This window comes from Strix uralensis, chromosome 25 (genome assembly GCF_047716275.1).
Source record: "Strix uralensis isolate ZFMK-TIS-50842 chromosome 25, bStrUra1, whole genome shotgun sequence".
In the NCBI taxonomy this organism is placed as follows: domain Eukaryota; kingdom Metazoa; phylum Chordata; class Aves; order Strigiformes; family Strigidae; genus Strix; species Strix uralensis.
In genome coordinates, this window is record NC_133996.1 from 6508527 (window position 1) to 6533611 (window position 25085).

Genomic DNA, 25085 nt, shown 5'->3' on the forward strand with positions numbered 1-25085 from the left:
TGGTGTTGAGGAATAAATCACAGTTTTAAGGGGTTGGTTTGTTTCTTTGAGGATCTGAAGTACCTGTTTTCAAAGGGGCTCTGCTGATCTGCCATAACAGAGGATCCGTGAGCTGCCCACCAGACCGAGCACCAATTCCTTGCTGGAGGGGTGGGACTGCAGCTGGAAAAACATCCCATCCCAGGACGCAGCGCAGGTGAGGAGAGAGGAGGGTGCTGACGGGGATGGGGGCCAGATGTCGCCTCGGGTTGGCTCCCTGTGGACGAGCCCGCCGCCAGCCACGCAGCACGGACCATATCCAGCTCGGGGCTCCCTGGGGGGGAGGGAAAAGCCTGGCTGTGGGGAGAGGGGCTCGGTTTTGCCTGAGTTCTCCGCCACTCCCTGCTGCCGTGCCTTCGCCAGAGCCGGGACGCGCTTCCGAGCAGCCGGGGCACGGGGAAAAACAGGTGAGGAGCCTCCAGCCCGGGGCACAGGCTCGTCCCCGCCGTCCTCGTGCACACGCGTGTACACACGGGGGGGTGTGTGCAGCTTCGGCGTCCAGAGGATCCTAGAAGAAACTCTTTGGCAGCTCATGAAAAAGGCACCAGAAAAGTGTAAGAAAAGCAATGCAAAAATTTATATTTTATTTTAATTCAAAAATTTAAAATAGCTTTCAAATTCAGTAAAGTATGCCTGGACACAATGAAAAGCCTCATATACAGAGACAGATAAATTAAATTGTATATACTGCAGACAAGCCAAGTGTATGTATAGATTACATATTTACACTTTTATGTAAACCATATTTATACATTTTATTACATTTACAAAAAAAAGCTGATCTTCCACTACTGTTTACTACAATAATGAAAAAACATTTACATTGTGTTTTTTAACTGTACAAACTTTTGATTCATAAAAATATATCTCTGTACAAAAGAGGAATTTTTTTTTCATTTTTTCTTTATTTTTTTTTTCCTTTTTTTCCTTTTTTTTAAACATAATGCAAGTCCTCTGGGCACAAGAATGGAGAATGTCACATACCCGGTCCCAGCCAGCTTGCAAAAAAATGGGACAACACCCCTTCCACTTCCTTTGTTGCTTGGGCAACAGCAAAAAATGGTACTTAAATGGGTTGAAAACAGCAAGACTTGTTTAAGCAGGGCCTCCCTTCTCCCCGCCCTGGTGTTAAACTACCTCGGGTTCATTTTACACACCTCGGCACAAGCTTCTCCCGGCTATTCCACTGAACGAGCGGGGTTCAGAAAGGTCTGAAAAGCAGAGGTGGGCTCTGCTGTTGCTGTGTGTGTGCACGTCCCTGCCCTCCGCGGGCCCAGGGCTCCGCACCCTGCGCAGCCGGGAGAGGTTGTTCGTGAGCTCAGTGACGGGAGCCTGGAAAGGTTCGAGCTCTGCTGTTGTGGGATGCTGCGAGGTGTTGGAGTCTGGGTGCTGCGAGGGGAGCCAGGACACTGCACTCATTGGCACCGGAGCACCAGGGACGGCAAAAGGGAGCTGGGTCCCTTGGTGGTGTGATGGGGCTGGACAAAGGCCTTGAGAACGGGCTGTGGGTCTGGCCAAGGGCACAAATCAGAGTAATTTAGGTTGGAAGGGACCTTGGGGTTAAATACGGGCCAGGACAGCAGACCTGAAGGTAGGAACCAACTATCTACTTGCAGACACAAGCGAAGGCACCGGGGGAACATCCCACTCTCATGGAGACAACTCCCTGCCCTCAATGCAGCCACCCAGCTGATGAACTCGAGGGGAGACCTGCCTTGTCCCCACACCCCAGCGCCGCTGCAGCCCGGCCGGGGTCCCCTCTCCTCATTTACCCTTCTCCTGAGCTCTGGGGTCCATGTCCTGCCAAGCTGGAGGTGCTCCGCGAGGGCCAGGCACCGCTGCCAGCCCAGCCCGGCCACCCCGAGCCACGTAGTCCCAAAACCAACTGGAAAGTGAAACCATCTCCACCCATCTGCGTATTCAGCCCGAGCTGGGAGCGCTCACGCCGGGACACGGGCCAGCGCTGGCCCTGAGCTACCTGCACACCCACCTCCACGCGGGCAGCGTCTCGCTGACTTCTGCCCGTGTTGGATCGGGGCTCCACCTCACGCATGCGCTTGCACCCACCTCTCGGGAATAAATCAGAGCACCTTTGCATGCTTTGGGGAGCAGAGATGGCATTTTTTGGCAGGCTGGCTGTTCAGCAATTAGGCTGTAGAATGCTGCTTACTCTAAGAACGCTGAATGAGAGACAGAAGTAAAAAAAATAATATATATTTATATATATACACACACACGCACACACAGAGTAAAAGAATAAACAAAACAGAAAAAAAACCTACCCTGTGGTTTTCATTAGACAAAACCTCAGCTGACATTAGGTAGGGGAAAGCCAGCGTTTAAATGCAAGCACAGATGTAAACACCACCCCATTTGTTCGAATGCTGTTTTCCCTTCAAGTCTTCTGTAAGAAGAAGCTGCTTCACTGACACACACTGCTCTACAGCAGCTCTATTTCACCTGACTTACAGTCGGTAAAACAACACTGTTGCGTTCCTTGACTCCAGCCTGGCCTAAGAAATGGTGACTCAAACCAAACAGACTAAAACCCCAAATCAACAAGAGCAGCTCTCCTCTTTATTAGAGGAGGACAGTGTCATCACAAAAGCATCATTCTCTTATAAGGGAGGAAAAATGTCAAGCCGCCTTATCTGCTCTCATGAAAGCCAAGGCAACCTTTCTGCCCCTGGGAAATAAAGGGAACAGCTTTGGATAAAAATTAAAACTCTTATTGCATTGCTATTTGGAGGATCAATATGGAAAGGGCAAAGACTTTTGAATGCTACTGGGGGGAAATCAGTATTTGTTAGAGTTCTTTTTAAAGATGTTTTTGTCCCTTCGTGTCTGTCAGCAATTTCCTGATTAGGGTGTTTGGACACAGCTCGAATCAGCAGCTGCTGGGAGAGGGCCAGGGATGAGGGACATTTCCTTACCAGCCCCGAGAGCTGCCTGGAATGAACGTGGGGCAAAAGAAACCCAGCAAGAATGCTCAAAGGAAAATTAAATACAGGGAAGAGGAGAAAAGGTCCCATTTGAAAACTCTTCCTCTGCAAGAGCCCTGGGTTAGAAAAAACAACAAATAAATAACCCACAAAACCAAATAAAGACAAAGCAAGTACTCATCCTGTCCCATACTGGTATTTTCCATGAACCCCAATCAGCACCTTGTGCAGCACAACCTGCTCGTGCCTCTTGGCTGCCCACCCAAGCTCTTCCCGAAGCGGGGGGCGGTTGGTGGGACCCCACATCCCCCACCGCTCCCTCCAGGAACACACCACCCAGAGCAGGTTGTAAAAGCCTTCCCGTCCCCTCGCCTCCGGGGTCCCCCACACCCCCAGGTCTTGACGTTGGGCTGAGACCCACTGGCCGGGTGGGGAGAGCAGCTGCGCCGGAGCAGACCTTTGGTTGGCTTTGTTATCCACGGCAGGATGGAGAGGGTGGGCGAGGACGACAGAGGACAACCCAGCAGTCTCTCAGGAGTTAATGCAAAGTCCAACGTGGTGTAGCAGCTTCTCCACAGCCTCAGCAAGGTTGGGAGGAGGGAGATGGGGAGGGAATGGATGGAGACTAGTGAGGTGAAACACAATCATCCACTAGACACCGACCCTGGAGGAATCTGGGACAATGGGAAAGGAAGGGCGAGAGAGAAGCAAACAGCTTGTTATTACACACAGGAATGCTGGGAAAGCCTGCAATGGCTTCCTTATCTCAAACTAAGAATGTTCCAGTCTAGAAGTGCTCTTACAGTCCACAGGGTACTTCTGTTTATGACATTATTTCTCCGTGCCTGGGCAGTAAAACTTTTAAACCCCTTGATTTACCCTCCTCGGATCACTGTGCAAAACACTGTCTGCAGTCACAGAGCGAACGACCCCTCTTAGACTCCTTTTTTCCTTCACCTGGTGACTGTTCGTGCCACAGGACTATTTGGATTTGCTCTGACACTGGTCCCCAAGAGGTCCTGCCCTAGCTGGCACCAGAGAATGGGAATGCTGGTTTGGGTCCTTCCCTGGGCAGAGATGATCTCCTGGGCAATCTGAACCATGCTGGGCGCTCCTCTGAACCACCACTTCGACAGAGCATTTAAAAAGTGACAAACACGAGGAGAGCTCCCGCGCTCCCTTCCTGCCCACTCACCGCAGGGGGACGGGTGCTATACCGCTGTGCACACAGTGCTGACTGTGAACTCCGTCTCGTTGGCCATGATGTCTGTGGGCTGCAGGTTTCGGTCATACATCGGGTTTTCAAACGTCGCTCGGACGTTGGTGTTTTCGTGGCCTGCGTAGCCATTGAATGGGACTTTTGGTCTTCTCCTGCAGGATGTCAGAGAGAAAATCCCGAGAGGTCACGGCTACTCCTGCTGGAGCCAGCTGAATAGCCCTGACGAGAAGTCAGTGGAAAGGAAAAAACTGCTTTGGAAGAGGGTAAACACCAGGGGATAAGGCAGCAAGGATCTACAGAAAAATCCTACTATAGATTTGCAGCACAGGCAGCTCCCTGGGCTTTGCTACGGCCCTGAGCGAGCTCCCTCCGCAGAGCGGCCAGTCTGCACGACGCTTCGCAGTGCAGCAACGCTTCCACAGCAACGCATTGATCAGGATAAGTAACTAATTTACAACATATGCAAAGCCAGCTTGAATGCTTAAGTATGAGATTTACTTTGCCCTTATCCCACTTAATGTTGCCACAAATCTTATTAACGGTCATAAAACCCCTCAACACTCTCTCTCCCTAACACCCTCGCCCCTCCACGCGTGCTTGCTCCATTATTTCTTCACCTTCTGAATTAAATGAGAAACCAGATCTAGGGGGAGAGCTTTTAAGTCAAGCTCACAAATATTTCTGGCAGTCCCCTGACTTTGTTTCACCTATTGGCACCACTCCTGAAACCTACCTGTGTTTGTAGAGATAAAGCACAAACCCTGCAATAATCAGGGCTATGAAAGGCACAAGAATGGCAGCTGCCACAGAACTGCTGTTTGATGCAAAATGGTGTCCTATTGATTCTGGATCATTTTCCATCATGCTGATGTCTGAAACACAGCAGAAGTAAACACATTTCAGAACAGCGCTGTGGGAAATGGGGTTTGCTTGAGTTACAGGTTACATCATCAACAACAGAATAAGATGGTTAGAAGTGTTGCTGTAAAAGGTAATCAAAAGCTTCTGAGCTGCACGAGGAATGGTTTGGAGATCTAGCCTAGCTTAGACATCATCATTTATTTAGAACTGCAATTAGAGAGAGACGTAAATAGATTAATCTTACCAAAATGCTCAAACTTGGATGCTTAAATTTAGACTTTAAGGGAGGCTTTCAGAGGCTGCAATAACGAGCATCTAATTCTCCATAAAGGTGACAAGACTCCAGGTTCAGATTCCAAAAATCCTAATAGATTGAAGAGCTCAAGCCTCATTTTATGAGACATTTAGGAGCTTAGACTTTGGGTTGTCTACGCTCTCAAGTGCCTCTGTTATTTCTCAAAGTGAGATGGAGACACTTTTTGTGGTTGCAATGGGACTTGGGCTTGGCAACACGGAGAAAAAAGAGTCCAGGTGCTATTTGTGGCTCCAATCTCTGTCTTTGACCAGAAACCTGTTCATTTAAATGCCTCACTTTGTTCCCAAATTAAAAATTTAGTTGCTGTGCTGTTCATCTCCCGCAAATCTGACACTGAGGATGAGTTTAGCCCCCCTGGCCAGAACATCCAGTGCCCAATATATTTAATATTTAAACACAAGCCTGGGCAGAGCTGCTGCATCCACCGTCCAGGGAGGAACTGGAGGTGAGAAAGGTGCAGGGTGGCAGCGCTGCCGGGCAATGGGGACATCCTCCTCTCCATGCAGCGTGGCACCATTCTGCCTCAAACGGCAAGAAACAGGAGCCATTTCAGATGCCACCACCTCCTGCTCCCCTGGGGTACAGAGGTTTGAGGGTGCTCGACTTTGCGACCCCAGCAGCTGGTTTGGGTTTTGCCAGCTCCCTTCCAAACGATGTGTGGAGGGGAGCTGGAAAGGGCCAGGTTAAACCTGTCAGTTCAACACCATCTATAAAGATCTGGCCCAGCAGGATTGAAAATTAAAGCCAGAGACAGGAGAAATGTTCCCTGTTTGAAAACCTCCACTGCCACCAAAATCTAGCTTTCAGCAATCAAGGAAAGAAGTAGTAATCAGAGGAAGTTTACCAAGTCTCTGAAGGCCAAACTGCCCGAAGCCTTTGCCACGCACAAAGCCCTGGTACACAAACGTGCCACTGGAAGACTCTGATGAGACCTGCAGTGATGGAGAGCAGAGATCAACAGATTTGTTCATAGTTCCCTGGGATTTCAGCACCCATCTTATTGCAGCCTCTTTCCACTTCATGCATAGGACTAATCTGATTCAATTCCCCAGAAAACTGTGGCATTTTTTAAGAAGTCTGACTGCCCAACAACTTATCAAGGCTCTCACACCTCAAAGGAAGGAAAAAAAGTAAAATCTTGTTTGCAGTAAACTACAGAACGTGTTGCTGATTCAACAGGGATAGCAAAGGCTCTGCACTACAACTGGCCGCGGGTCAATCAGCTGCGTGCTGCTTCTAAGCTCCACTGGATCTCTTAAGGGCTTTGGAAGTTACCAGACACAGAAATTGGGGTGAGAAGTTGACTCCCTAATGGAAGATCAGCTCTTCTAGCTTGCTGTTTAACAGATATAAAATGTTAAAATGGAATTAATCACGTTGGTTTCTCCTTTAGTATTATTGGGAAGACTTACAGATTTAAAACCACAGGGCAATAAAAACATACAGCTGCAAGGGAGTATGGAAGAACTGACTGTCATGTAATGTTATCTCACATGCTGGAAGAATGCCCCGTGTCCCCTTCAAGCAAGCAGGTCACAGGAGGACAACAGCCTCATCTTGCCGCCAGCTAAGGGAGTTATTCCCTCTTCAGCGAGAGAAAAGCTGGCGTTGTGACAGCAACAGGAGGTGTTGTGTGGGTCGACTTTGCGTATGAGGTGCCCGTGTACTTACGTGTCCATCCAGAGCCCATTTATCATTTTTGAACTTGTTGACAAAGATCTCCACTGGCCCCGTTATTTGATAAACCTGGAGAAGCAGGTGCACGTCTTCTTTCTTGTAAACGCCTGAAAAATGAGAGACTTGTAATCTCTAGATCACAACGACTCTATTCAAGTTTGAAGTAATTAACTGCCTGAGAGAGTAGAGAAATCACTTCATCATCTTAAGAGTGGACAACAACAACTCTTACCAGCCCTATCAGTGGGATGCACTGGGAAACACAGCACAACCACACAGTCCCACATCCACCCCCAGGATGTTAAAAGATATTTTGCACACGGGAAGCGATTCAACTGTTAACATTTAGGTTACGTTGCTGGATCAGTAACAACCTGGTGCCCCACGCAGGGCAGGGACAAGGAGCACTCGCATCATTTTGTCTTGTTTATCTTTAATTACAAGTCCAACACTTCAGCACACAAGGAGTGGATGCTGGACTGGGCTGAGCTGCCTTTCAGGTAGAGTCAAAGCAAACGCAGGTGCATGATTTTGTTTGTCTTGGTCTAATCAAAGATTGCAAACGTCAAACCTGGGCGGTTCTGTAAAGCTCTATCAGAGCATCACCATCGCTCAGAGCAGAGCACGCTGCCCCTCGCCCTGCAATACCACTTACAACAAGCGTAAACCCCTACAAATGGCCACGTTGGGTCCCTTACCTGACACCAGGAGCTCCACGCCGCTGTGGTCTATCAAAGTGGCATTGACTTTGCTGGTGGCAGGGTCAAAGCTGGTGACAGACAGCATCGCAGGCTGCTTTTTCCCCATGTATTCATAGGAGCCTTTCCAAAGGGAATTCCTTGCAAACACATCAGCAGGCACTAGAAACCACAGCAATTGGGGATGGATAAAAGCAAGAGCGTTGCCATTTATTTCCATTTTTCAGAAATCAAAATAGAGCAAATTTCTTTCTTTCTTTGAATTCACAAATACGTATTTAAATATCTCAAATCCCACCCACTCTCTGTGTTATCATCACTGAGTACAAAGGCAAAAAGAGGAGAACAAACAAGCTGATGACTTTAATTTTGTTGTTTTGACAAAAAATGCCACTGAAGTTTTAAAACCAAACCAACCCCCATTATAATTTCTCAGGAAAAGCTAAAAAAACATGGTTTTTTTAAAAAAGGTCTAATGTAAAACATCCCAGAGGGCTTGAATATCTGGAGTCCCTGGGGAGAGCAGTGGATGTTGGTGCCCAACTCCCTTAAGGCTCCTGCCTGTTCTCCAGTGAAGCACAAACAGGACGGGGCACACAAGCTGCTTTCCCCAGCCCGGCAGTTTGAAGATCTGCAAGGAACAGCCGGGTTTCTGGCTGCCCTGGGGAAGGGACGGGAGGGATCTAGTACGAAGGCGTCCCATGGCAGAGCGAGCCCCACTACGGTACCTGACACCTTGGCGAGCGGCGGGTCCCGTGCGGTGCCGATCGGCCTTCCGCTGGGGCGGACGTCGGCTGGAAGAGAGGGGGAAGCCACAGCCCGTGAGTGTTGTGGTGTCTGACAGTGCCGAGACACCCCCAGTGCGCTGGTGCCAGCAGAGGACAGCCCACGCAACGCGGCTGCACGTCCCTGCGTGTGAGGGCGTTGAGCTCAGACCACCACAACGCGTCCCTGCCCAGCCCGTTTCCAACAGCACAACGCTTTCATTTACTGCCCTCCCCGTCACCTGCCCCGAACCAGTGTCCAGGGAGAGCGACCACGCTCCAGGAGAGCCACGCAGCTCTATTTCAACATTAGACCACTATGCGCTCCTGATCTACAACTTGGAGGGAGGTAAAATGGGGGTGAGGTGAAGAACTATCTTTGTCTTGCACAGATGCTTCTAGATGCAAACCATCAGGCAGAAAACCCCCGAGCTGCCTCTCCCCAGGACCTGCACAGGGCCCTGTGAGCGCTGTGCTCTCTAGAGCCAGCTCACACACGATGTCTGGGGGAGGTCTAAGAGAATAGCTGTTTGCTCTTGGGCTGCAACGCTCCTCTCTGCAGAGGTGTAGGGAAACACAAAACCAGGGTCGTGCTGCTCAAGAGCTTTTACCGAGGCAAATAGGTGGTTTTCCTGTCCAGCTGCCATCTGCTTTGCAAGTTCGATGCTCAGATCCGCCGGTGAGATAGTACCCACTCTGACAGGAATAGATCAAGGTGTAGCCCAGAGACGGCAAATCCAGAGCACCAACGTTGGCGTGGGAGGGGGTCTCCGGCTGCTTACAGTGGTGAGCTGAAAAGCACAAGGAAAACAAAGATGAGAGACACCATCCAGTTGTACACAGAAAGGCAGGAGAATGACACCATGTCGTCAGCAGGGACAGAAATCTCTTAGGAGAGTTTTTTTCAGCGAAAACCTTCTCTACTTGCTCAGGGATGCAATGCCATGCCTGGATTTTTCCCAGCTGGATGAATTAATGAGACTGCTTCCCATGTTTCGTTGGCTAGATTGCTCCTTCTGGCTAAAGCCCTCAGGGATCTTTCACTCAGTTCCAGCTTGCATGGACTGAAAATCAGGCTCTGCTATTCCCCACCTTTTAAGGGGAGAAAAGTCAAAATCAAATGATGCTGAAGACACCTTTCTCCTTCCTTTAACTCTGGCCCCAGCACTGTGTTCCAGGTTTGTCTGCAGGCCGAAAACTGCCTTTGCAGGGCATCAAGACCCAGTAAATTAAGCCAGTGATTCCAGTGAGTGCATTACAGATCTGGTCTTGTATAATCTCTCTTCACAGGACAAGTACCACTACTAATAATTTGCACCTACCTGTCCATAGGATCAGACACTAAGTCCTCAGAAGCATGCAATAGTCATAAATCCCTATAATTGCTCAATAACTTTCAGGATTTGGCCACAGAAATCGAAGCTGTGCTTGTCCAACTCCCTGCCACCAGAGCGAGCGCGGGCCCACACGGCTCTATCAGGTCCTGTTGTAAATGTGTCACCACTTTCCTTGAGAAGTTATGACACAAAACTAATAAATCACAGAGCCAGGAAGCTCCCTCTCACCCACACTGTAAATTTGCCCTTTCTGTAGCTCTCAAACTGCTCATGAATGAAAACAAATCCTCAGCAGCCTTCACGAGGTATTATCCTAATCCTCGTTTTACAGAGGATGAAATATAAAACCCAGAAAGCTGAAAGACTAACCCGAACTCGCACGGTCTGGGAGCCCCGGCTGCGAGCCCGCAGCCCAGCTGGGAGGCAGCACTTCAGCACTCATTAGCAGTAACCGCATCCAGCTCCGCGCTGCGGATGGAGAAGGCTTTACACAAAACCTAAAGGCAACAACGCAGTAGTCTGCTGGCACGGGTAAGCCAAAACCATCTTCTATTTCAGCGCACCCAGCACCAGGAGCAAAATCCCACGTACAGTTGCTGCTTCATCCCTGCAGTCTTCCAATTCAGCAGAGAGAAGCCTGGGAATTTGGGGACACACTCCCACCACCCAGGTGAGCAGCAGGGAGGGGCGGCTCCGTCCAGAGCAATCACCCCCCTTGCCCCTGATGCTACACGTAAAAGGTTTTAAAGGTGGGTGCCCCGGTCGGGCTGCTCGCAGGGCGAGCACCTACAGGGTTTGTGAGTGGAAAACTATCTCACCAATAAACCACCTCGCAAGGGAGAGGAAAAAGCTTTTTAATACTTATGATACAGAGGCCAAAATAGATATTACCACTTAAATACATTAAATTCCTGCTGGTGTAGCAGGGAAAAGATGATGGACAGCTTAAAAGAAAGAGCAACACGTTATTAAAGATGAGGAGAAACACTGCTCTGCCAGAAAGCCCTTCTGGCTAAATGTTAACCTTGGTCCCTGGAGCATGAGCTCACATCTCGGCCATCAAATGCAGTTTCAGAAGCACAAAAAGTCTCACCTAAAACTATGTCTCTGAGGAAGGGACAAGTAAAAAATCTCATCTGAAATCAGAAGTGGCTGCTGGTGTAGTGATGTCAGGAGAGAAATGCTTGTGTGATCTCCCTTTTCTTCAAGAATACGTTTTCTCAGAGCTCCCCCTCAATTTACCAGCTCTTCAGAGCCAGCAATTTGCACGATGAAGCACAACACCACCACAAGGCAACGGCGTGATTAAAGGCGCCGGTTTCCTTTGACAAAAGCTCTCCCAAGACTTACGGACGCAGTCGGGCTGCACGCCGCTCCACGTCAGGTTGGGGAGGCAGGTCCTGGTGGTGGAGCCCTGCAGCAGGTATCCCTTCTGGCACTTGAAAAAGATGATGCTTCCCACCTGGTACAACAGGAAACAAACCACGGAGTTTTCCAGTGCAGTGTGATTCACCCATAATACAAAAGTACTTCACAACTTTCCAACTTCTACGTGCTGGAGAGGGCAGTCACCCGCTTTCTGCCCTCACTGCCCTGCCAGTCTGGTGTCAAGAAAGTTCTCAGAGCCCCTGGAAAGCTGCAGCCTTTAACTGTGCGGAGAGCTGCTTCTTTTAGTGATAGAGGCACGGCTGCTTTGACTTCTACATATACCCAAAGCCAGCATCAAACATAGATGTTATTAGAATGGGCTGAAATTTTTGCCAAAAGGGATTTTCAATATAACCAGTATCAGCAAACACCCCGTAGCTGTATTAGAAATGCCCATTTAGATTGCAAATAGCAAAAAAGGATCAAAAAAACTAAAACCTGACTTTTCCACATTTTTGAGGTATGCTTACTTTTTGCAGACTATCCACTTTTTTGCATTTGGTTTCAGACAAATTATTATTATTATTTCAACCAAACCATTAATTACCGTGTAAGGGAGCTCACTCCCTGCTCCAAGTAAGTTGACAGTTTGATGCTGTTCAGCTGCGAGCTCCATTATCGCAACTGGATTTGCTTTAAAACCAGAATAAAACTGGAATAAAATCACCAAGCAGGGCTTTGAGTACCTTTCCCATGCTCCCTAGCAAGGCCCTACCATGGGGGTCACCTCCTCGCTGAACCCTGCAGCTGGTTTTTATGACACAGTCACTCCCGGACTCCCAGCGGGCTGCTGCAGCCCCCCCGGCTGCCACATCCAAGGCACCATTTCCCCGTGACGCTGCTCCAGCCACCACCTCGTCCCCTGCACGAGCACCCGAGGTGGCTCCAACTACAGTTCTCAGACTGGCAACCCTTGCAAAAGCCAGGTTTATGGTGTCTCAGTATTAATTAAAAACTAGAATCAATTCATTAAACCCCAGGATTAAGATAACTAATTAGCAGCAAGACTGAAAGATCCACTCTGGCAGGAATAGCCGCATGGAATCAACTATCCCGGCCCCGCGCCCGGCTCTGCCACTGGAGATGGAGCACCCCAGGGAATTGCTTTGGTTTTCTCCCTCCCTTCCACTGATTTCATACTGTACAGGAGCTGAGATTAAGAAACCACCTAGAGAATTTGGCCTGAAAATTAATGGAAATTATGTCTCCAATGTGAATACTAATTAAAATAATAACTATTAATTAGCACTGTAATTAATATCATAAATAATGCATTGCTAGTTAATCCCATACAAACGCACTCTGAGGTCTAACGGAGCAGCCGGGACGTCCCGCTCACGGGAGGACACGTTAACCCACGGCAGGACTCAGACACGGACTAACCACAGCGAGTGCCGGGGTGCAGCCGAGGGGACCCCGCTGCCGGGACAGTACCTGGTAGCCCTGGGAGTTGTTCTGCAGCCCAAAGAGAGGCACGCCGGGGTCTGCGCACGTCGTGAGGCTGGGGTCTTAAAAGAAAAGCACAGAGATGGTGGTTAAAGGAGCAGCCGAGGAAGCTCTGCCCTCCCCTCCTCTCCTCACAGACAGATCGTGCTGCGCCTTCACAAGACAGAAATATTTTGCTACAGAAGAAATACACAGCAACAAGGAAAAATATACGGATCGTTTTGTTTCTTAAATCCCTGACTGTTGCGACGCAAACTAACCAGAGGCACTCTATCACCCAGGAAAAAATGTAAGAACATAAATCTTGTGTCAGGGACCACTCTTTTCCCTTCCCTATTCCACACACGACGAGCGAAGCGGCCGCTCCCCCGCGCCGGGCCCTCTGCTTCCAGCAGCCACCCCCTGCCCCGAGGCCGTGGTGGCTCTGTCCTCTCGGCTCGCACGCTCACCTTGGCCCCACGTCGTTTCGTAGTGATAGATGAGGGCTGGAAATTTTAATGCATCTCAGATACATAATCTCTCTTTACGCCTTGTTTGGTCTCAATCTATCAGAAGATGAATACACACGATGCAGTAGGAATACCTGCTGCTACCCTTCCAGCATCTATCACTTTCTTTTTTTCCCCAGCGTGTCGACAGTAGCAGGGCATTAATGGAATTAAGGCAGAGATGCATCACATCAGTCTCAGCATCCCAAACTGAGCAAAGGAAACTGAAGCTTCTGTCTGGGAGGCAGTTCAGCAGCAGGTTTCCTGCTCCTTGGGATCATGGGATTGAGCTAAGCTGCAGTGCTGCCCCAGGGATGCTCCGGCACCCGGCCAGGGGCAGCTGCGCTGCAGGGAGCCGGAGCATCGCAGGATCCCGGTGCAATCAGGTGAGAGCCTGCTCTGGCTGCCCAGCTTCCTTCAACTTGCTCACCATCGCTATGAGAAGGACCATAAGCCCCACAGCAAATCCCTCTCTACTCCGTCGAAATACCTCAATTAACCGGATTGTGCAAGACAAGAAAGAAACTAAGAAAAGTCTCCCCAATCCAATGCAGTGGGACAGAAGTGGCCTCTCGCTATAGCCTGCAGCTGCAGCACAATGGAGCACAACTTCTGCACCTAACGGCACGGTTGGTTGTTTTTATGCCTTTATTCCTTATGATTTGACTAATCAATCTCTTCATGCAGAAACATTATGCGTTTGCTGGTGTTGTCCCCAGGTCCTTGGAGCTGCAGTGAGTAACTAAACAAGGGATACAAAATGTGGCCGATTTGGGGCTGCGGCACACAAGCTAATTCATTTTCCATCATTTGGTTCTGCTGAGCTTTTATCATTTATCACTGACGCAGTTTCCATGGAAGCCCCCAGATAAATCACAGTGTCTAAAATAAATAAAGAGCGAGCCCCATCGCTGGACGAGGCAGCAGGTGATGGATGGCAGAGGCTGGAGGGCAGAGCCTTGGTCCCCTGGCTGCACCTGGGGGGTCTGCGGTGCTGGCAATTGAACGTGTCTCAAAATGGGTGAGATCTGAATAAATACAGCACTTTGGGTTCAGCTGCTTGTGTCAGAAATGGACATTGCACATTAAGGTTTTGCAGACACACGAGTCTTCTCCCTTCTCATGGTTTGTTTGGGGGGACAAATTCTAAATACATTTCAGCAGCAGCGTAAACAGTCGTTATTTGTTGGGTTCAATCACAGGACGGCTCTGGAGGGCTGGGCACCATGTACGTACGATAGGATATCAGACACGGATTTGCAAGAAAGTGATGAAGCATTTAAAGCCAATATTTACAACAGTAGGCAGGTACTCCCAACTCTTTGTATGTGAGAAAGCTCCTGATGAAATCAACAGGAAACTTGGAGGTTCCGGTCACAAGTATTTTCACATCACTGTAACTGGTGATGCATTGAAGATGCAGCTGGAATGACTGAAAACCTCAGAGAACAGCCGGAGATCTGTTTCTGCCCCAGATGCCCACATAAGGTGATGATGGTGGTGTCAGGCAGACACTTAAGGTAACAGCAGACAGCCCAGGAGCTGTCTAGAGCCCTAGAGTTCAAGAATGTAGCCAGAGTTTTAAATAGGTGAAGAATGTTCTGACTAGTTATGATTACACACCTCCCCGAGGTTTCAAAGGGTGCTAGAAGCCCCAGAAAATGGGCACCTGAGGAATGTGTGGGAATTTCAGCCTGAGTCCCAACACTGCAGCCAGGCAAAGCAACGTGTAGGATTTTGCTCTCTGTATACGGCACTTCCATACTTCTAGGAGTTGCTATTCTGCCATTCTGGATATAATTCAAAGGCATTAGAGGACATAAGAACTCTCACGTGCCCCCTTTTAGGCAGAACTCGGCTTTGCTGCAGTTCCTGGGAGCAGAAGTGCTCCACTCCACAGCAGCCCACGGCTGCTCTCTGCGGTCAAACCACATTTTCAGTCCCATCGCTGACGACGATCCTGTGCACCTCCCCAGGGCAGCGTGCTGGGTTGGAGTCCCCCAGGAAGCCTGGAAGCAGCCCAGAGCCCAGCACCCTGCAAAGACACCAGATTTGGTGCTGGCAGGGGTGTAGCAGCATTAGCACGGTGCAGGGCACAGCGGCATTGCACCGGGGCACTGCCACCGTCCCCAGCCCGGGGGTGACTTGGGCAGCACCAGCCTTTGGGACCTCTGCATGGTGTTACCCTCCGCCGGCTCTCACACAGCCCTCAAACCTTACGGCCCAGGTTGCAAATAGTAACCTGGAAGTTCTGCGGAGGAACTTCTCCCTCCTGCCCGCCGGCAGGCCAAGCATGGCGCTGAGGAGCAGTTACACGGCGGAGATCATCCTCCTCGGATGCATCATGTCCCGACCGCCAGCAGGGACGAGGGGGACAGGTGCTGAATGTACGCAGTGAGCCCCGAGAGAAGGCGAGGGGTTGTTTACCACCAGCCAGTACACACGGACCAAAAGCACCATCCCTCTACATTCCGATTTTCAGGGGCACAAAGCGCTGATTTCCGCAAACCCAGAAAAGAAAACCAACTTTGTTACAAAGGGAAAAGCAAGGTGAGCGCTGCAAGCTCTGTGCTTGCCGTCACAAGACAGAGGAGCCTCCCCTTACCTATGCAGCTGGGCTGGGTCCCGCTCCACGTCCCGTCGGACTGGCAGAACCTCCGGGCTGAGCCCACCAGCACCAGCGGGGCTAAGCAGGAGAAGGAGACGGAAGAGCGGTAGGTGAAGCCTCTGTCCTCCCTCCTGCCTTGAGCGGGTATCCCCGGGTCACCGCAGAACACAGCTGCAACAGGCAGAGAGACAAGTGGATTGCCACGAACCTCCTCGAGAGCAAGCAATGTTAATAAGCTAAAGATGGGTCTATTAGCGGCCAAACCTTACCACTCCCTGCCATCAAACTCTGTGATTGACTAGGGAATTAGCAGTGGTTGAAGGCGTTGCTGGCTACTTTCCTTGTAATTCTTTTTGTCAATTGCTGTTAATTAACTTCCACATTCTCCCCAATCTTTTCTTTTTTTTTTCCCTTCCTTTTTTTTTTTCTTCTTTTTTTTTTTTTTCCTAACAGCATGCTTAGCTTTAAAATGTATCTCTAATTGCACGATGTCAAATTGCTGTATGGTTCCGTGTCACACAGAAAGCCCACTAATTATACAAGATCCAGGGAAAGGTGCAAGGAACACAGTGAGGGCTTTATATGATTTAATATGAAAATGGCTATTGTGCAGCTGCCAGCCATTCAGCCAAGAAAAGAAACTCAAATCTGCCTTTATCATTATGAGACATTTAACTAATTCTTTTGCGTTAGCTATTCTGTCAAGCGCACAGATTTCCACTCAGCCAAAGCTCTGCTAACTTCTGCTGCAACAGCACAGTGCCCTTCGCCAAAGGTTTTTTCTCCTACAGCCTTTGGCAGTATCAAGAGCCCTGACTGCAGAAGACTCAGACACTGGGGAGACACGTGGACAAACCACCAGTTTTAAAGATGCCTGGTGGACAAGATCATGCAAGATCTTCAGACTTGTTGAGAACGTGACCTCACATCTCCATCACAAGAGGTGGGGTGACAGTGTCCCCACAGCCACTGCTGCCTCCTCCCTACAGGGCTGGCAAACCAAGACTCCCAGTGATTTGGCTGCTGTGGGAGGTGGGGAGAGCATCCAGAATTTTGGCTACAGGCACTCTAAGCATCATCATGCTTCTCTCCCAGCATGCAAAACTCCCCCTGACTTCAGTTAATGCAAGACTTCCCTTGGGCTTAGGGAGGGAAGCACAGGAACCAGATATTTAACATCCCACATGCTGAGAACGGTCTGTCCCCACCCTCTGTGACACTGCCAGGCAAGGCAGTGTAGACACTAACATCAGTTACGTGGAAACCAGAGGTGTTGGAGAGAGAAAGCATCGAACAACCGGGTTTTAAGCACAGTCCTCCACCCAATTCATGCGTGACCACGTAGCTGGCTGCCTACTCACGAAAGCACTGGGGGATTTCCCCGCTCCACGTCCCGTTGCCCTCGCAGGTCAGCACAGCGGGCAGGGAGAGCTGGTAGCCCTCCAGGCAGGCGTAGCTGACGCTGGAGCCCCAGCTGAAATCCGAGCCCACCACTTTCCCGTTGGGGATGGCTTGTGGGGATTTGCAGATGATGGCTGAATGAGAAACAAAAGCACACTCAGTTCTCTTGACTTCTCAGCATAGTTATTTCCATTAACAAGAAGATTCATGTAGGATCAAAGTTATATTCTGCTCTGAAAGAGCATCTCCTGGGACTGGCCTAGCAGGGGGCTGTACAAACTTTTCCAGCTGCGTGTGCAGTTATAAACCCCAGGATTTTACTTTGAAGTTTGGAGTTAATGGAATCCCAAATCTCAAAGTCAGATTTCTGAGTTGGTGTTCATTTCCAGCTGCAGGTAAGAATCCACCCTGACTTAGTGTGAAAACTCATCTAAGATTCCCTGAAAGATTCATACGCTTTGGACAACCTGGCTGAGTTTCATATTAGCAGTTGAATCAACAATCAGTCTGTATTTCATCCACTCTAGGGTGTTTTAAGATGACATTTTTGCAGTGCTTTGCTTTTCAGCTCAGGGGAGCTCTGGGAAAGATGGTAAGCTCATGCAAATCAGCCTGGCCTCAAAATGAGACTCTGGTCACATTCTGTATTATTCCTGCAGCATTAGCTCAGTGAAGAGAAGGAAAGAGCAGTGTAAGAATTGCTCTTTACAGCCTCTGAAGGAACTGGAGTGTATTCGGAAGTTTCTATGTGGTCTGCATTTATATCTGAATCATGACAGGTGAATTTTCCAGATTGCTAAAGTAGTACACAGATGCTGCTACAAGCCTTATCTACACTTGGTGGGTAAAACACTCACAGAAGAGATCCAGCCTGTCCTGCAACTGCTCTATTATTTCCTGTTCCTATCTCTGAACTACAGAGGCAATCTCAGAAGTGAGAAATAATGAAATGAATTGGAAAAAAACATTTTCCAGACTTCTAGATGATGCCAAAAAGTGTGTGCTTGCAAAACACAATATTTCATTGGAGTTTGATCTGAGTTTTTGTGAAGAGCAAGTCACTTGACTCTCTGTGCTTTACTCTTCCTTCTCTACCACGGGGATAATAGCAATTGCCTCCCTCCCAGGCACATTGTGATGACTGATAGACCTGTAGATAAGCAAGGTGTTGGTGCTACGTTGATAAAAACCACATGACTGCCATAAACACAGGGCACAGATTGAATGATAGGACCAAGGAACTCCCAGGTGGGCTCCAGGCACTATGCAGCAGTTAGTGCCTATTACCTTGTCACAAGTTACAAAAGGTTTGTGGCCTGCAAAACTTGCATCCTCCAGTATTTACAGCCACTAGCCTCACCCTTGCAGGCAGGTTTGGTGCCATTCCAGGTTCGGTCTTTTGTGCAGGTTAGAGAAGATGCCCTGTCTGACTCCATCATGTACCCGGGCGTGCACTGGAACACCACCGTCTTATTGTAGGTGAAATCACTGCCCAGCCTAATGCCGTTGGCTGGCACACCGGGGTCCCCACAGTTGATCACTGCCAAAGAAGAAGAAAGAAGCATTTCTGGCTGATCATCCCTTGTCTCACACTTCAGTACCTGCAGTATCTAGAAACCTGATAGTCCTGAGCATTTTTCAACGCAGGATGTAGTCCACTGATCATGGAGAAGGGAGCATCTGTAGCACAGAGGATGTGGAAAGCAGCACTGGCCAGGGAGCAGGCTGGGCTGCAGCACGTGGAGAAAAATTTGCTTCTGCTCAGTGGAGTGAGCAGCAACCTTAATGGCACATTAAGACCTTGCAAGAAATATTAACACACATTAAACATTAAAGAAAACCTGGGTCAAATCTGGGCTAGGTGGAAGACAGTTTGCCCATAGCACCCCCTCCTCTCTTTACCCTAGTTACTGTCCCTTATGTAAGACCATGTTTGCTGTCAACCACGTTCCCGTTGTGGGAGCCTTGAGGAAACACAACACGTTCAGCCGAGGGCTCCTGAGCCGGGGCTCTGCCCACGCACATCTCGGTGCCGGCACACCGGCAGGCAGGAGCGCTCACGGAGAGCCCCTCCAGGTCAGCTGACACCTACTCATGAAGTTATTACAGAGCTCCCTTCATCCAACTGGAAAAAAAACAAACCCAAAGCAAGAGTTTTCCATTAGGTCCTGGCAGAGATCCCAGTGACTGTCACTGGACAGTTTAGCCGAGTTTCTCAGCACGGCACACGCACGCCTGCGCCTCCGCAGCGAGTGTCCAACACGCCCGGACAACCCGTCCCCAGAGCCCAGCAGCATCGTTCATCTCATCTTCCAGCAATCCATCCCAGTGCTCACCTGAACACTCTGGACTGGTCCCAGTCCATGTCCCGTTCACTGTGCAGTGCCTGCTCAGCACTCCTGTGGAGTAATAGCCCTCCCGGCACTGATATATAATGGAACTGGAGAAAATCAAGCCGTCGTTAAATATAACCCTCGCGTTGCTGGGGGTTCCTGGGTTTCCACAGGATATAACTAGAAAGCAAAATGGCAAAGTTAAAAAAAACCCAACCCAAACAGAACACAACCACCCACCCCAAACCAAAACAAGGCTTTCATCCTGCGATTGACTGTTCTCAGTACAAGTAAGATTAGCTGCAAAATCCCTGGATCAGCTCAGATGGAACAAGCTATTCTGTGGAAAACCAGCCTCATCAATCCAACAGGATCCCAAACACCACTCCCCAGCTCGGAGCAAGGGCTCCACCGTGCCCGGCAGCACATCCCAAGGCTGTGTGCAGCATCCCTGGCAGGGGATTGAAAAATCCTCAGTCCAGCCAGCCAGTGCCCCAGCACCAGCCCTGCTCCTCTCCAGGGCACATCCTGCAGTTCACCACCAGAGCCCAGCCTGGGAGCAGCCTCCTCCCGCTTGCTCCCCCAGGCTGAAGGAAGAACTCGTGTCCATTTTTTGCAGGGCCTTATCGCAGCTCTCCATCCTACATCTGGTCCTACAGCTTAATAAAGCGGGTGGTGCCAAGCCTGGAGTCCCTCCATCTTCCAGGAGTTTGGGAGCCCGGGCCTGAGCGTGCCGCGTTGCCTCTGGCCCCTTTGGGAAGCTGACAACTTTGCAGACTTCAAAGGAGTGAAAGCAGGAAGGGAGCCCGCTGCTCTCCCACTGTGGCATTGCTCACTGCCCAGCTATACCCAATTATGCTTTCAGAGGAGGGAGAATATTGTGGGAATACAATTATAGGTTTGTCAGTGCCCAAGTTTTATGTCTAAAGTACCTCAGCACCACAGCAATAAAAAGGCATCAGAGTGAATGGTGGTGCACAAAGCCCTGTCATGACAAAATAAGCACCTGCAATAATTGCATCCAGCCCTCATTTACTCTGAAATTACAGGACATAAAAGAAAATCACATGAATCAAGGAAAGACTTAAACCACAAATCCCAGCTCTTTGACAGGGAAATTCCTGGCTCCCGCCCCTCCCCAGCAACACGCCACAATCTCTGCAAGAGCATCGGGCTGTGCATAGACAAGGTGACCTGACCCCACCCCGGGACTCCTCCCCAGCACTCACACCACAGTATCACCAGCCATGCTCTGTGGGGACAGGCAACTGCAGGCCCCAGCAGGCAGCAATGAGCACAGGCCACCAACGCAAGGAGAAAAGTCCTCCTCTGCCTTGTTGCTTAGTTTGCTGACAGCCTGTTAACATATGAGCTTGTTGGAGGCATATCTGTTTGACAGGAGGAAACTAATAACCATTCTGGACTGTGTGCACAGAAACTCTGCGTGGCACTAAAATCATCCGAGGTGCTCTCTCGTTACAGATTTCTCATGCAGCCAACGTCTCTGTGATACACGGTGTCACTTCCAAGAGATGCTGGGATAAAAGTCAGATTCTATCAACTCAGAAAAAGCTCTAAATTACTATTTCACTGCCTGCCCATACATCAGCTGTTCTCTCCTGCTCAACCTCCTCCACCTATGCATGTGGCCAAACACACACAGATGACCCAAAAACATTACTTTTGTGACTACAAGGAGACTCATGGAAATGGTTTAATCGCAGCGTGCGTCAGCTGTGACCTGCACAGGCTAGATACAGAAGAAGCCATAAATGTAAGGATGAAAGGTTTGAACTTTTAAGATAATAATTTAAATATAAATAGGATCTAATCACGCAAGTGAGCAGTAAGTGGGTAAATAACTCCCTTTGGCTTCAGTGGGAGATGTAGGATGAATTAGGCCTCAAAAGAAAAATGGTTTTGGCTATGGTTTTTGAACAGGGTATAAATCCCAGAGAGCCTGGAAGTCCCATAGTCATACCCACATACGTCTCCTTAAGAATCTCAAACCCAATCACCTTTAAACTGAAATAAAAATTCAAGAAAATAACCTGAAAATCAGCTGCATCAGATGGGGGTGTCTTAGGGTTGCTGCTTCTTTACCAGGGAAATATTTCAGGAGATGATGCTCAGTTGAAACGACTGATGTGACAACAAAGGTTTGACTCTGCTGCATTAAGGGGTGCTGAGAGCCAGCTCGTCCCGCTCCTCTCACCCAAGACTGGATTTCTGCCACGTTGCAGAAGACACAAGAGACAAAGGCAGGAGTCCAGACCCGCCATACCCCGATCAGCACACGTCTCCCTGTCTGTGCCGAGGACCCAGAGCCCCAACTCCCACGCAGAGCATCCGTACAGCAGCAGCACAGACCTCTGCCAGGCCGAGGAGCCCCGCAGGGCCAAACCCCGCCGCTGCTACTGAAACATTTCACACATTTCTGGTTTGTCTCTTTATCAAAGGAAATTTTGTTCCTACAGTTATTTTTATGAAGTCCTTTTTAAGTAAACGCCATGGAAAAGCTTGCTAAATGCAATTAACTCCATCCCCACCAAGCACTTGCACACCTCTAAAGCCCACTCGCAGCACAAGACTTGCCAAGCCCTGGGATGGGGTGAGCTGCTGCTGCTACACTCTCCCCCAATTCCTCCTCCGAGAGAGGAACCAATTTTGATTTCTGAAGACACGTGAGCTGTGCACGTGTGCTGGGGCGGCCCGTGAGCAGAGGCAGCAGGGACTTCGGTGTCTGCCTTGACTCCCAACAACAGCCAGAGCTGCTCCCTGCAATCCTGTCGCTGCCAGGGGGAGCCGGGAAACTTCTGTACACTACAAAGTGGCCTCTGCTATATAAAACATCACAACGCTCAGAGGTGCTCCAGAGCTCAGCAATAATTAATTTGATTCCAATGCATCCTTTTTCTGAAAAGCTTATTAGGATTCCCCCCTTGGTGCCTTTGGCTTCTTCCTACGTGTTTTACAGCAAGAAGCTGCTGGGAGAAGGGAGTTTCTCTGGGCCCTGTTCAGGCACGTGGCTGTGCGTGAAGCCAGCGATGCTCCGAGTATGGTCAGACGAGGCCACCGAGCTCCCCGCCAACCCCGTCACCCAGAGCAGCATCGTCCAGAGCAGCGCAAGGGGCAAGCGCTGTCACTTACTGTACACTTTAAGTTGCCCCAGCCCTGCAAAGCAAACACCTCCCTGAGCACCGTGAGGTGTTTCAGGGCCTTTCCTTCAGCCAGGGCCAAGAGAAGGCACATTTCTGCAAGGAGCAGCAAGCCCCGCTCTTCAGAAACTGCGCCGAGGAAGAGCTGAGGGCTGACGACTGCTGTCGGTGCACATCTGACTCTGCCCGAGATGGTGTGTGAGTACACAGCACCTTCCTCCTCCTCTGACCTACTCTTTATAACCACTGGTCCTTCTTTTGGGCTCTGCTGCCATCTGAAACACTCTCCTAACGACATCTGACACATCAGGCAAAACGTCCTGCTGGGGTAAGACACAGTTGAGAGCCTTTGGAGTCTCAAAGCCTTTGCTTCAGGGCTGGTAATTTCCATGCTGTTTAATTTAACCAATAGCCCATAACTCACCTAACCATGCAGAGAGAGACAGAAAAAAACAACCTAGACCTGAATCCCACCCCTGCCACCTCCCAGGTCCTCAGCGGTCAAATGGGCATGAGACAAAAGTCGGTTTCTTTTCCAAGTGTTAGCACTTAAAATAAACACTTTTCGGCCTACTGAAACTGCCAAAGAGCAGCCAGGGCCCCATCTCATTCTGGATGCAGTTTTAATTTACTTGGAGAAACAATAAAATTCTAAAAGCAAATATTCTGCTCAACTTCTAAGAGGAGGAGGAGTGTACAGCAGAGTACCACTGAGGAGCCCCCTCCTGCACCACTCCTCAATGAACATAGATGGGCCATCAGGAAGGAGGAGAAAGAAAGAAAAAAGCATCTAAAATTTCATTTACACTTTAAAAACTTGCTGGAAATTACAGCTAAATGAGGCCTGAAGTCTGTGATTTTGGAAAGCCAGGGAAGCTGCTTTTCCTGGGGACAACAAAACCAGAGCTACATAAACCAGACCGAAGCGGGAGTCTCAGAAGAGTCCCTGCAATTAAGTTAATTCCAAATCACTTGTACATTTTGATAAAATCAGTTGTGACTACTTCCTGTCTCCTTATTCCTATGGCTTTCTTAAAAAAAAAACGTTCTAGTGGGTGAAAGGTATCAGGATTAAGAGCTGACGAGTTTCAAGGTGACCCTCTGCGAAGCCCAGCGCTCCCAGCTGCCACACACCTCCCCTCCGCGGGCTGAGCTGCACCATTCCCGACGGTTGAACACCGGCCCCTCGGCTTCAAAGTCAAGCAGATGCTTTGTAATTGAACCCATGATGGGAGCTTGCTCTCTGGCTCTGTCTCCAAAATGGAGAGAACAGCTCCTCTCTCCTTCCCTCCTACTGACGCTGCAGGGTTTGTGCATCGTGCTCTGTATATCCGCACGCTTACGCCTTCCTCTGCAGCGGCCCTCACCTCCTGCTGAGCCAACCGAGACACTCGGTGCTCATCTAGCTGCTAATCTGGAGACCAATTAGCATTGAAATCCCCGGGCAGGTGAGTGCTGGTGACCCGTGAAGCCCCATCAAGCTTGATTTTGCTCAATTTTGGTGGCTGAAAGCAGCGAACAAATGGCTGAGTCAGAAAGCGAATGCGCCGCGGAGGTGCCGAGCGGCTCCGGTGCCGCGCTGGAGCTTTTCCACATCAGAGACTCCTGTTCCTTCCAAGCACCTGCCGGGGCACTCAGCCCCCATCTTCAGCTGCCCTGAATTCAACCCCCAAATTAAGCTCTCCTCTCCCTCTCCTATAAATACCTGTTCCAGAAAGTTGAATACAACACTCAGAGAGCAGTCAGAACACCTTGCAGCGCTTGCAGCTCGCTGTGAATACAAACGACAGAGACACAGCACACTGCTCATCACGGCAAATTACTTTCCTATATTGGCCAGTCAGCACTTAACGTTAAATGACATTATAGGCATAATGTTGTTATTATTCATAAAATATGAAAAAAAAATCTGCCAGGGATCTGTATATTTTGGTGCCTCTGGAACCTGATGGGTTATTTATCCTGAGATTAATGAACAGAGCCTTTCCACTGAAAGAAAAAATCAGAATGAAAAAAACCCGAGACCTGAGTGTATTAATAACATGATTCAGTGTCTTTTCAATCAAGAGCTCCATCAATTTGGAATAAATTTCCAATTCATTTACAAACTCTCTCCGAGCTTTTGGCTTTCAAAACAGCTGGAGAGAAGCACTTGCCCAGGTCTCCTTGCATTTGGTATCCTGCCTTGTTTTGGCTTTTGTTCTTTCCCCAATTGATTTTTAAACACTTTCATAAAACAGTGGCACTGAGCAGCAGCACAGCTCAGAGAATCCGGCTGGGGGTTTATTAGATTGGATTATAGGGTCTTACTTGATTCCTTCAAATGGAAAAATAAGGGGTTTGGGGTTTTCAAATACAAAAATATGCTTA

The 25085-nt window shown here is 49.3% G+C and overlaps 1 protein-coding gene across 1 annotated transcript in view; it reads right to left on the reverse strand.

The window, feature by feature from the left end:
* Positions 1–601: 601 nt before the first annotated feature.
* Positions 602–25085, reverse strand: part of CSMD2 (CUB and Sushi multiple domains 2) — a 306084-nt gene continuing 281600 nt past the window's right edge. The window contains 14 exon segments of the mRNA XM_074894313.1: positions 602–3655; positions 4177–4352; positions 4934–5072; positions 6222–6309; positions 7049–7161; positions 7753–7914; positions 8481–8546; positions 9128–9307; positions 11204–11315; positions 12716–12789; positions 15821–15994; positions 17185–17358; positions 18585–18764; positions 19561–19737. Of these exon segments, the coding sequence (XP_074750414.1) occupies positions 4193–4352; positions 4934–5072; positions 6222–6309; positions 7049–7161; positions 7753–7914; positions 8481–8546; positions 9128–9307; positions 11204–11315; positions 12716–12789; positions 15821–15994; positions 17185–17358; positions 18585–18764; positions 19561–19737 (1799 nt within the window). The 3' untranslated portion in view covers positions 602–3655; positions 4177–4192.